General features: G+C 42.4%; 2 protein-coding genes across 5 annotated transcripts in view; both read right to left on the bottom strand.

Moving 5' to 3' along the window:
- LOC136420918 (uncharacterized) overlaps positions 1-4,255 on the bottom strand; it is a 30,248-nt gene extending 25,993 nt beyond the window's left edge. Inside the window, exons 1-2 of one of the 2 annotated variants that reach the window (XM_066408059.1) lie at positions 4,082-4,255; positions 67-192 (exon numbers count right to left, since the gene is read on the bottom strand). In XM_066408059.1, the coding sequence (XP_066264156.1) occupies positions 67-192; positions 4,082-4,151 (196 nt within the window). In that variant the 5' untranslated portion in view covers positions 4,152-4,255. The remainder of the gene's footprint in view (positions 1-66; positions 193-4,081) is intronic. The other variant, XM_066408050.1, reaches the window with a different exon arrangement.
- Positions 4,256-4,936: 681 nt separating this feature from the next.
- On the bottom strand, positions 4,937-12,026 carry LOC136420929 (alpha-2,8-sialyltransferase 8B-like). 3 transcript variants are annotated; one of them, XM_066408079.1, is made up of 5 exons: positions 11,775-12,026; positions 10,746-10,902; positions 10,360-10,476; positions 8,914-9,441; positions 4,937-5,978 (listed from the first exon to the last, which is right to left on the bottom strand). In XM_066408079.1, the coding sequence occupies exons 2-5, from the start codon at positions 10,844-10,846 to the stop codon at positions 5,957-5,959; spliced, it is 768 nt and encodes a 255-aa protein (XP_066264176.1). In that variant the 5' UTR covers positions 10,847-10,902; positions 11,775-12,026; the 3' UTR covers positions 4,937-5,956. The 3 variants fall into 3 exon arrangements, with proteins under 3 accessions (XP_066264176.1, XP_066264168.1, XP_066264185.1); XM_066408071.1 differs by having other exon boundaries at positions 4,937-8,235; positions 11,775-12,024; XM_066408088.1 differs by lacking the exon at positions 4,937-5,978 and adding an exon at positions 8,031-8,235 and having other exon boundaries at positions 9,042-9,441.
- Positions 12,027-12,515: the final 489 nt, after the last annotated feature.

Here is a 12,515-nt window from a genome sequence, read left to right as displayed (position 1 = left end):
TGACTTTTATGTTAATTTCAATTGAGAGATTTAGCAATGTTAAATGTCTGTAAAAGATGCACGTACTTCTAACATCGTTGATCGCGTTGTTGAGCTCGGCGTCGTTGTCTGTAAGTATGCTGTCAACTACCCTGTCCAACAGGGTGGGGCTGTCTCCTGCTGTTCCTGCAGCTGTTCGCGGTGCTAGGACAGCTGAAATGCAGACAGAAATTGTATGTACGGAGAGCCGACATGTGTTCGCACACCTTGCACATGCCTGTTTTTCTGTCTTTACACAAATTGAAAGCAAGATGAGGTATCATGATTAATGATTATGATTGATATAGAAGTGATTAATTCTCACAACACAAATGATGATAATCCACAGCTGGTTGCTCCATTTCAAAGGATAACTCGTTATATGCGCACCACCGTAATATGCGTGAGTTGTCCATAAGGTAGTGCGATGAAATTATAGACATGAATAATCATAGACATCTAATTTCCCTAAATGTGAATCTAGTTTCAAACTAGAGTGTTTTTTGTAAGGCCACCTGTTCACATGACCTGCATTCTCAACCCCAGCTCGGACATAGTGTCTCGGGCCCCGAAATCAGGTCGTATAGTAAGAAATGTCTTTATAAATCATGTTAATGATGCCCTGATATGCATGATTTATGCCTGATGAATGTTCACCATTACTTAGCTTTCTAATGCCACGAGAATGAAATTCCCATCATTTACCATTATGGTATTTAAAAGTATCGCAAATTAGGTAGCTATTTGCATTTTTTATATCTATCGATACCTCTATTTTTCATTTACATATGTCACATGTTTGAGAGCTTACTATGAAATGCAGAGGATGTATAAACTTTCCTTGCTGATTATGCAAATTAGCTCCTGGTTTGCATAATGAGTATCTAATTATGTAAAGCATGAATCAAGCTATCTATCTACCATAAATAAAGACGATCCGTCGACCCCTTTTCTAGTTATTCTTGTCCGAAGTTCAAAACAAAAACACCCGCTACAGTTCCAAACAAGCCGCTAGAGGGCCAAACATACACAACTTACTTCCTGTGGCGTGAACTGTCTACCACACAAAAATCATGACCGTAGCACTTGCAGAAAATTTGACCTCAAACTTTGAAGTTACGCTGCAGTACCTTAGGTACCCGCTAGGAGGCCCATCATGAAACTCCACTAAATATCATGCACAACCATCAACAGCTCATCGAGTTATCCTGTCTACAAACAAATACGCATACATACACAGCCCGCTGCAGTAACGTAGGAAAATACCAGGTGACCCATTTTTGAACTTGACCTCCATTTCCACAATCGCTACGCACCCACCAAAAATCATGCAGATCCATTAACAGTTCCTTCAGTTATGTTGTCTACACACAAACATACATAGTCCAAAGCGCCAGGTGAATAATTTTCGAAGTTGAACTTTGTTGCCACAACCGCTACTAACCTACCAAAAAATCACGAAGATTCATCAAAGGTTTCTCGAGTTATGCTGTTTGCATACATACAGACCCACTACACAGCTGGTGTAACCGATAATATAGCCTTCTCGGCGAAGGTAAAAAGGAGGATAAAATGCAGACATCTTTATGGTAGTGACATTTACTATGATAGTTTAGCACATTTGCGTAAAAGCTACATACTTTTAGGATTTTAAAACCGCGCAAAATCGTGTCGTGCGATGATCATGATTCCCTTAGTTTCGCGAGCCTACAAAAACTCCGACCACAACGTCGTATTTTTGCATCATGGACGTTGCTGTACATTGTGAAAGTGTTGTTTGAATTAATCATGTATACAAATGACTAAATTAATTGACTTTCAAAATCCGATTTTCCGACCCTAATATTGCTTGGGTTTCCTTCAAAGCTGGGTGGAAGCAGTAGATTAAAAACTAGAGTTCAACGAACACATTATCTTCGCCAAATAATCAAGGCTTATTGTGGAGAGTGATTAATATTTCATACTTATCACCTCCTGCAAACTTGATCATACACCATACCGTTTGAAAGTTATGATGGGGGGGGGGGGGGGTGAGTCCAGTCTAGATAGGCAAATCATTTGGTGGTACAAGACTATCATATGTGTATAGTGTGCTGATATATGTCATCAAATAAGTTGAAAGTTATAATCAAATGGTACAGTCAATATATATGAATATATGAATATATATGAATAGAACAAATCTTTATTCCATATCATACACATTTTGCAAGACATAGTACATGTTACTTTTCCATACGGTAGCAGTGGTGCAGTTTTGGTGCAGTGTACTCTCTGAGCAGAGGAGTGGGTCCGGCTGGTTTTTGACATGTTTTTAGGTGTTTTTGTCAGGCTTTCTATTTTGTCCCCTTTTCCTTATGTCTCCAACCGTATGTTGGACAAAAGATGCCTAAACTGAACACGATAAAAACCAACCGGTCCCACACACCTGATTGGAGTGCACACTGACCCATCTGTTTATTTATGTGCCCCATCTGTTTATCTATACTTTTAGGCAAGGCCCTCTGTTGACCCGTTTCGGGAATACTGTCACATGCCCCATTATACAATGTAATGGATTTACAAACTATCCTAACTAATTATGCAGATTAGCTCCTGATTTGCATAATTAGTTATTGATTATGTAAAGCACCATCTGAGATCTCTACATACCAATCTTCACGACGATCTGTCGACCCCTTCTTAAGTTATTCATGTCCGAAGGTCAAAATAAAAACACCCACTGCAGTTCCAAACAAGACGCTAGAGGACCCAAACTTACACAACTTAATTTCTGTGGCATGAGCTATGTACCACGCAAAAATCATGACCATAGCACTTTCAGAAAATATGCTCAAAAATTTTGAAGCTCCGCTGCAGTACTTTAGGTACCCGCTAGAAGGACCATTATCGAACTTGAACTTTCTTTTTGTAAACCCTACCCATCCACTAAACATCATACAGACCATAAACAGCTTCTGGAGTTATGTTGTCCACGTACAAATTCACATCCACACAAAGCCCGCTGCAGTACTGAAGGAAAATGTCAGGGGAACCAAGTTTCAACTTAACCTCCTTTTCCACAACATCTACACCCCTACAAAAAATCATGAGGATCCATCAACGTTTCCGTCACTTTTTTTGCCTACATACAAACAAACAAAAATTAAAAGTCCGCTGCAGTACTGTTGAAAAACGCAAGGTGAAACATTTTTTAACTCGACCTTCCTGTGCACAACCACTACACACTTATCAAAAATCATAAAGATTCATCAAAGGTTTCTTGAGTTATGCTCTTGACATACATACAGACCCACCAAACAGCTGGCTCAACCAAAAACATAATCTTCCCCGAGTACTCTAGTACCCGGAGAAGATGATAAAAGTTCTTTGAAAGATCCTTGCAAAGAAATCACAATGGTTTGGCACCATTTGTATGTGATGCCTTGAGACGTTTGTGGAAATGTTACTTTCCAAAGAATAGAAAATGATCGTGAAATATTGTTATTGTTACAACTACCACATGTTATTGATTCATGTTCTTTCTTAAACGTCAACAAAGATCTGGACTTTCAATCATTGCATCTCGGAAACTGTAGCAGTTCATCCATACACAAGGTCGAGGAGACTTTTGTGACAGTGCCACAGAAAAGCTGACAGTAATTTTGATTTTGATTGAATAAAATTGAAAAATAATGACATCCAACAGAACAGAACAGAAATATAATCATTACGCGGTCTTATAACGACCCACCCACAGTTCAAGAATGCTGGCCGTACTACTTCATGTTACATGTATGTACCCACATCATGTTAACGTTAGGGGTCGCGAATAAATACCGTGCTCTGCGCCATAACTTAGGACGCAAGAGCGCGGTTTTAAAAGGTAGGTGTGAACACAACCGAATCGCTAGCTTTTCGAAGTGAAACATTGGATTACTTTTACTGAGTGGGAACACGGCCTAAGTCGGATCGCCGGTGGCGGCATTCACGACATACCTGCATGGGCAAGGCCACACGACGACTCGGTATCATCGCCAATAATCAGGCATGTTTTCTACAGAGAACTGGTATGTGTGCTTACCTGCGGAAGCGATGTGCTGATACACTAACACATGGATGAGCAGCAGGTAGGTCGTCCTCACAGCCCCCATGTCTGTCTTCTCACCCAATCTCACCAAATCTACAGCTCAAAGTGGACTGGACACACACAAGGCGTGCATTTATGCACACCTGTGTCACACCTGAGCGGAGTTCTGCGTGATCTCGCATCACTTTGGAGGAATGTCCCTCGGGCGCTGCGTGTTTCCGGCACTGCGGACTACAACTCAACTCAAGTTAAAGTGATCTTAGCTACTGATTAGAACAAATATCTGCACTCTACGCGACAAGATATTTTGTCTCTAGTAACGGTTTATTGTATTCATCTGCCATAACAATTTGAGAGACATTGTTGCATGACAAGAGACGTTTTGAGCACTTCTAGACTTATTTTCGTGATGGCTACGTATATGAAAATCGTATATGAATTACAACATTCAGTGGGACACGCCTAGTACAGCAATGCACCTATGAAACTTTGACAACTCAGCATGCGCGAAGGGAATTTTTCTAGCCACCCTCTCTTTGTCTCCCGTGCTCACTTGGTAGTGCATTCATGTAGTTAATAATTCTTGTAATAATTTGATCTGTACTTAGCCCAGTGGGTACATGGGTATATGTGTACAATAAAGGTCTTCATTCATTCATTTATAGCTGCTCGTCTCGGCCTTGACACGGTCGTTCCACATCCCGACTGTCCATACCGACCTCGGGGGATGACCACGTTTCCTGTCAGCACATTCTTCTCTCATAAAGGACAAGGACGAATTTTAGGTTTACCTGCGGACATCGGTCGTACCTATATGAAGTCTTTATCATTATCATGCAAGTTAATCTGTTATTCTTCACGTTACAGTTTATTTCTCATTAAGCGGAAATAACTCGCTCTTCATCATGGTGGTGCCGTGTCCACACCACATTGCTGTGGTACTGTCGGGGTGTCTTGAGATGTCTCGGTGTCCCTGCACTATATATATATATATATATAAACGTCTATGGGAGGGGGGTCTGCAAAAGTTTAATGCAACGTTCTTTAAGTATGAAAATGTAGTGAACCACTAAGTAGAATCCTTAATTTTGTGTACTAGTTACTTAACGTGTGCAAAGATACCACCCTTCCTATCGTATAACTGATAAAAACTCTTTTAAATACTACTGTAGAACACGTCATGTCGTGTCAAGGACATTCGCTGTCTTCCACAGATAGCCTGAATCATATAAACCCATCGTTACACCCCACATCCACTCTCCACCGCCGATACCGTGCCTGATTACTGTCTTTACATTTTTTACATTCTCTATACATTTTTATCTCCATGCCATATTGGTTTTCTGTAGATCATACCTTTACTGTAATGTGTTATAACTCTGTCGCCCTCTCTACATGCCCCGAAACCAGACAAGGCCGTGTGATTACATCAAACAAAGACGCCCATGTCCTTGTGTATGCTTTAAACCTGCACTCGTAAGGTTGTCACATTCCTGTGGACAGATAAACAACTCTATCTACAGTACAAGTGGGTCTTGTTTTCACCACGAAACGCATGCAATCCATTATAACATGCCCTCCATTTCCTTAGCCCAATTTTTAGCGCTACCTGTACGTGTACGTGGGTGTCAGGTGAAACATAACCCAGCAAAGCCAGCTTGATATATTTTAGGTTGTAGTGTAACATAGATTCTGTCATTCTTTCATCCATGTTTTATATATACCTGCAAGTAGTCCTCGATCATTTATTTGCAATAAACTAATTATCTTTTTAAGGTTGCTTGTATCGCCCCACCCCCTCCGCAAATAGCCCCCAAGCGTCATCGTAGAGACGTCACCGGAAACAGGACACGTTGATATCACGTAACGTCATAGCTGACAGCACACCGTCCTAGAAGTTGGCAGGAAGACGTGTTAAGGAGGTCATTCACCTTAAGTGGGTATCTCATTGGACTGCGTCAAATTGCGAAAGGCAGTCGCAAAGTGGCATCAATCGTTTAGTTTAAATTCTGCACTTTTTTTTGTGGAGCACCACCACCACCGGCCGCCTTAGGCGTGCACCCTGGGCGCGACACCCCAACCGGGTTTTGCCCAATACTATATATAGATAGATAGGTAGATATATGGAATCGGCGCAAAATTAAAAACAATTAGCAATTGGCAAAACGGCGCATTCACTGCAAATCTTTTAAAAAAATCTTTGTAGAAACCCTTGTACTTTGGTTTTAAATTCAGCGGCAACACTATGATTTCCGATAAAGTTATCTTGTATCTGATTTGGAGCAGAAACTGAGAATAAGTGACATTCCGGCGCAATTTCCGAGCGCAATTTGGCCCAGTCCAGTGAGATACCAGTTTTAGTAGCGAGCCAATAGCAATATTTACATCCCTTACGTCATCTCTGGGATTCAAATTGTAGTTGATATGATTGAGTGACTGGGTCATTATCATCGGTCTACCCGGGGGGGGGGGGGGAGTTGGTACCTTCTCCAAGAAAGTAGGCCCGACACCATCTGCATGCACAATCAATGAGAACGTTATATACTAGTAACGCTTTCAAGATTTCACAAATCACAACATGCTGCTTACCCTGAGATTACAACGCCATGATCTGCATTTCACCGTATTTTGGTGCTATACACATTTCTCACGCGGCGGACATGATAGAATGAAGACGAGGCCTATGAGGCAAAGAAGCAAAAATAATGTACAGATAGATTTTTCCTCCTAAATCACGTTAAGTTTTAAAATATGATATCCAAGTATCAATATCACAACTAATGTAATGCACAAAAAAGATGCAGCAATTTAGAGCTTCGTTGGCCGATCCCATAGTCTCCGCCCTCCTCTGTCAAAACGTACAAATGTAAAATAAAAACATAGAAATGCAAATATTTGACGGTCATGCAGCCACTTCCTCATTGGTCGATTCTCTAATTAGCAGGTAATCATTGGATAAACTGCTAATTGTGATTGACAGTTAGGATTGGTACAATGTTTGCCACAATGGCCTCATTTTCATTCTATCATGTCCGCCGCGTGAAAAAGGTATCTTCGGCTAGAAGGTTAGGGCCCTGTCACACGTGTGCGTATATTCAAGTGCGTATGAGTTGCGCATTAGAATTTTTTTGTATTTAGTAAAGTTTGCGGGGAAGAAGTTGTTTTCTACTTCGACCCATCGTTGTGTAGCCTAGTTATCGAACCAAAGACATGACTTCTTCGGCTGCAAACTTAACCTTAACCCAAAACATGTTAATACCCAACTCATGCGGACTTGTACATGTATATACGCACATGTGTGTCAGGGGCTTTATAGTTTCATCCGCGTTCGTGTATGTGTGTATGCATGTAAGTATGTGTGTGTGTGTGTGGGGGGGGGTGGTTAGTTAGTTGGTTGGGTCAGATGGTCGGTTTGGTTGGTTGGTTGGTTGGGGTCTGCTGGTCGGTTGTTCGGTTGGATGGTTGGTTAGTTGGTCGGATGGACGGACGGACGGACGGATGGATGGATGGATGGTTGGTTGGTTGGTTGGTTGACTGGCTGGTTAGTTACTTTGTTGGATGGTTGGTTGGTTGGTCGGTTGGTCGGTTGGTTGGTTAGATTGGCGATCGGTTGGGTTGGTTGGGTTGGGTTGGGTTGGTTGGTTGGTTGGTTGGTTGGTTGGTTGGATGGATGGATGGATGGATGGTTGGTTGACTGGCTGGTTAGTAACTTTGTTGGTTGGTTGGTTCGTTGGTCGGTTGGTTGCCTGGCTGGCTGGCTGGCAGGCTAGCTGGCTGGCTGGCTAGTTACTCGGTTGATTGGTTAGTTGGTCCGTTGGTTGGCTCGGTTGGATGTCGCGCTGTTTGATTTCATTCTGACTTGCCTGTCCTAGCGACAGGGCTGTATAACAAGTTTGACGACGCCCTTGCTGTGTAACTTAGCCAGGTAGTGAATCTCGGTGTTGTAGGTGTGACGTTCGTTCTGTAGCTGTTCCGTTCCCACCTGGTAGTAGTGGTAGTTTAAAGGCCTGCCGCGGGGATCGACGGGAAACGGCCACATGCCGTACACAGTTATCTGGTCACAGAAGTTCATGTCTAAAAACAAGGCCATGATGCCGGTAGTTGGCGTCAGCGCCCAGCGACTTTGTCGTAAAATCCGCTGTAGCAAACTGTAACAAAGAGACAAGCGAGCTCTGAGTCAGCTGAGGCAAAAACAGGGTGAACTGGGCCGGGGAGCAGGAGAAACCCAGTTAGTTGTTTCCAGCAATGACCTAATGGGAAGAACGCTCACCCTCCGTGTGGTACATTGTATAATGCTCCCTTCTAACCGAGTTATACCAAAGATACATAAAATTAACATGATGTATCTAAAGATGCAAATGGTACATACCGCTTCTTTGCTTACCACCCAGGACTTACGAAAGGTCAACACACAGAGCTACCGATGGACTGCTAGAAGTTACCTGAATCAACCTGATGTATGTATGAAGTATGGCTCAAGGGCTTACGAGATGGCGCTGCCCTATACACCATATGGTGTTTAGGAGCTGATTGAAAATGTCAAACACATTTTAAGGTGATATTTAGATTTCGCGTGACACTCACAACACAATCGGCCCTTTCATTCTATCTCACTGGACTGCGCCAAATTGCGCTAAGTTGCGATACTCTTTCGCTTAGGCGCATTCCATTGCAGCAAGTCACGTTATTGAGCGCTCGCGGAGTGATGTCGAACATCTTCCCAAAGAGCTCTCTCATTCTTCTGAATAATTTGTTTGCTACATCTGAATTTGTCACCTAAGTTTTCAACTTAGCGGTATCAAATTCGTAGTTGCAAACATACTTACACATTTACAGGGTTCGCCATGTTCCTCTGTGCATAGGCCAGTGTGATATTGGTATGATGGTGCTTCGAATATTTCTTCAGCTTGTCATTCAGTCCAGTCAATATACGGGGTATCATGTTATTTCGTACCTTAGAGTAGTGCAGAATAGAACCATTGAGAGTCTTGAACTGCCTGATGATGTTGATTTCTCTTACAGTGTCGTTTAAATCATCCCAAAGGTCGTACATACTTTCCCCGTTCAGCATCATGTGACTGGTTTTGGTACCGACGTCCTTTTCAAACCCCTCGGTCGGCGCCATGTTACATCTAGACACGAAGTCATGCGCGTCGATGGCCGCACCACAGCTGCTGTTCTGTAGTATTCCGCCGTTGCCCACGATAGCGCAGGTGTTGTAGTGTCCCACAGGTGTTCTAAAACTGTACGTGAGATTCTGTTTTTGCAGACGCAGGAATTCACGGACGTTCTTCCGGAAATCGGAGTAATACAGCAGGTGTTTTCTAGGATTCACGTCACGGCTGATCTTTGACCTGATTGGTGGAAATATGTGACATTCAGAACATAGATTAGAACGCCAACAGTCCCCGCTGGAGGGATTTGGTTTACGGTGGCCAAACAGGTGAAGGTATAACAAAGTTAGATTTCTATTTGTATCTATCTTCTGCATGTTAACGTTATCCTCAAAGTGATTGACTTGAGCGAATAAACACAGAAATGCCGGAGTATTCCTGAGCAATCTCGTAACTGTAATTTTCGATAGAAAACATGGAATTGATTACCCAAATTACATGTATCAACTGTCCAGCTCCAGTCAGAGCAACTCATCGCTTCTGTGACCTTACGCAGATAGACTCGGCGATCGCGAGCAGTGTATCGTAAGTGGCAGAAACCCACCCAGTTTCTGTTGAGGGATGGTTGTAAGGCTCCGACGAAGATGGTGTCTTTTATTCCTTTTGCAAATATGTTTCTGTCTCCATGATTTCTACTCTGTCCAGTGTAAACAAATGTCCAGACGACTCGATCTGTATGTGTTGTGACTTGCTTGGGTGCTTGCGTTCGAGGAACCTTAAAAAAATTGTAAGAGGAATAAAAGAGGATACCTACATCAACCATCCCTCAACAGAGACGGGGGCACCATAAACTTTCTGCAACTTATGATTCATTGCTCTCACGTGTTCTATCTGCACGTCACAGAAGCTGTGGATTGCTCTTTCCGTGAAAAAGGCTGGAGTTGGACGGTTGAAAATTTGGGTAAGTCCAATTTTTGTTTTTGAAAATAACAGTTCAACTTAGCTTCAGAATCATTTATACAAACCCAGATTAACGTTCAATGTAAAATGAATACATTTAATCATGTATCCCTAACTTATTTCCTCTTTTCGTATTCGTAAATAGCTTTTTTTCCCCACACAATGGGAAGAGAGTCTGTCTTCTAAGACATTAGATACCTGAGTTTTCCATATTCCTTCTCACTGCGTTTCCACAGTTTGAGCATGTCTTGCACTTCGACCATCGTGACGTCAGCGTCGAGCTCTCTGTGTGTTTTTTGAGGTGAAAATGGTGCGCTGAAAATAAAAGGCACATTCTGCCGTGACTACAAACGGCGAGTAATATATACCCCAAAAATAGCGAAAGTTACCCCAGTCGGAAAAACCCGGGTATTCATCAACATGGTTATGGAAGCACTAAGGAAATATTGACTTCAACCACAATATTCAGTGTCATCCCGACTTCAGAGCGCGGCCGGGGCCTGGACCGGTTGTACCCTCCCTATGGGCAGTCGTGCAATTGTGAGCTAAGCATAAACAGGGCAGCGGTTCAGACAGGCACTCACCTTTCAGGCAGTGTTCCATGAATGGTGTATAGAGTCCAGCTCACTGACATCAACATGGCGGCCACTAGCAGCTTCCTAACTCCCTGGGGACGCATGGTCATCAACTTTGATCGGTGGAGGCATGAAGGTAAAATGACTTTGTCGCAGCTTGATGGTCCTGAAGTTGAATACAATGGCATGTCTCGGGGGCCTTCACCGTTGACATATTACTCGCTATACATTTCATTTCGCATGCTTTCTTAGAAATATAAAAAATCCTTATTCCCAGACTCAAACAACGTCGCAGAACACAGTATTTATCCACAACCCATAACATCTATGACGTCGCATCTGCATACTGAATATCATGGAAATTCGTTAATCCTTTGTTGTCTTCCCAAGACCTACCCACATATGGAATGTCGTAAAAGGTACTTGAGATATGCCAAGAACATAATTCGGAAACACACACACACACACACACACACACACACACACACACACACACACACACACACACACACACACACACACACACACACACACACCACACACACATCGTCACACACACACACACACAGACACACAGACAGGCACACACATGCACACAGACATGCCAAACTGACTCATAAGTACTGAACTTCTGGAAAGACAAAATGAGTCGAGCGAGTCGGCTGCAGTTCCGTTGACCTTCACATGATCCTATTTTAAAGAGGGCGTCAAAATGTTACAAAATCAAAATTTTTTTGGTTTTTGTTTTCAGTTATTTTGTAGATTGTAACTTGAACATAGCCAATTGCCGTGCCTCTCTAGTGAAACTTATTGATATTATCCACGTCAATCAGTCTGCGGTCTTTAACCATCGAAATCTCCATTGGCGAAATATCGTGTTCTGTTATGATAACGCCACAGAAAAAGTTACCAAATATACGTAATAACGCTACAGAATAAGTTACCAAATATACGTGATTCGCATTTTTCCACCTTGGAATGTTTCCGGTAAGGTAGTTACAGAGCACTTTTTCGTGCATGTTTGTTTCTAACCTGTACCTTGGGCTTGTAATGTGTGGGGCTCCCTGTGCACGTCACTTTGGGGGACTTTGCATAGACGTCGTCAGTATCCACCGGTATCAACGTGACATCAGAGTCACTTCCACTTAGACCGTACTTTGCGGTTGTCAACAGGACGTTACAATTTGTCTTATATGTGGTCCAAATGTACCTAAATCTTCACCAGTGTATCTGCGTCGACAATCTTGTTCCGGGTGACCGAATGTTTCGAATGTTTCAGTGATACGTGAGGTCATGTCAGTGGTCGAACCGGTACGTAACCTGGATCGTCACCGGAAGTACGTCATCAGACTGCGCTGTGAGCAGGCAACGGTTAGATATGAATATGTCATTGAATGAACTTTATTGCTCGATAATCGTACGTACATGGTATATGAATGACAACAGCTATCAAACAAGAATACTACCAGGCTAATCTATCCTACGTTTAGAACAACCAAATTATATCGATAACAGTACATGAGTTACATGCATGTTAGATTAGTCATGTCCATGAAAGTTTTTCGTACCGGTAACATGTACAAATCATTTTTTGATTGGTGACTGGTGACTGATAGTTTGGTGGCTGATAGTCTGAAAGCTTCTTGTTATTTGGGGTGTAACGTAACATAAGCAATTAACGTCCGATTTATTCAAAACGTTATTTATCTTAAAACCGCGCGGACAGAGCCAAATTTCAAACCCATGGTCAGAAATATCAGCTCTTCTTAAAAGAAAATG

Source organism: Branchiostoma lanceolatum, chromosome 1 (assembly GCF_035083965.1).
Source record: "Branchiostoma lanceolatum isolate klBraLanc5 chromosome 1, klBraLanc5.hap2, whole genome shotgun sequence".
In the NCBI taxonomy this organism is placed as follows: Eukaryota; Metazoa; Chordata; class Leptocardii; order Amphioxiformes; family Branchiostomatidae; genus Branchiostoma; species Branchiostoma lanceolatum.
The sequence above is the reverse complement of the archived record's forward strand: the minus strand, read 5'-3'. Positions and strand labels throughout refer to the sequence as shown.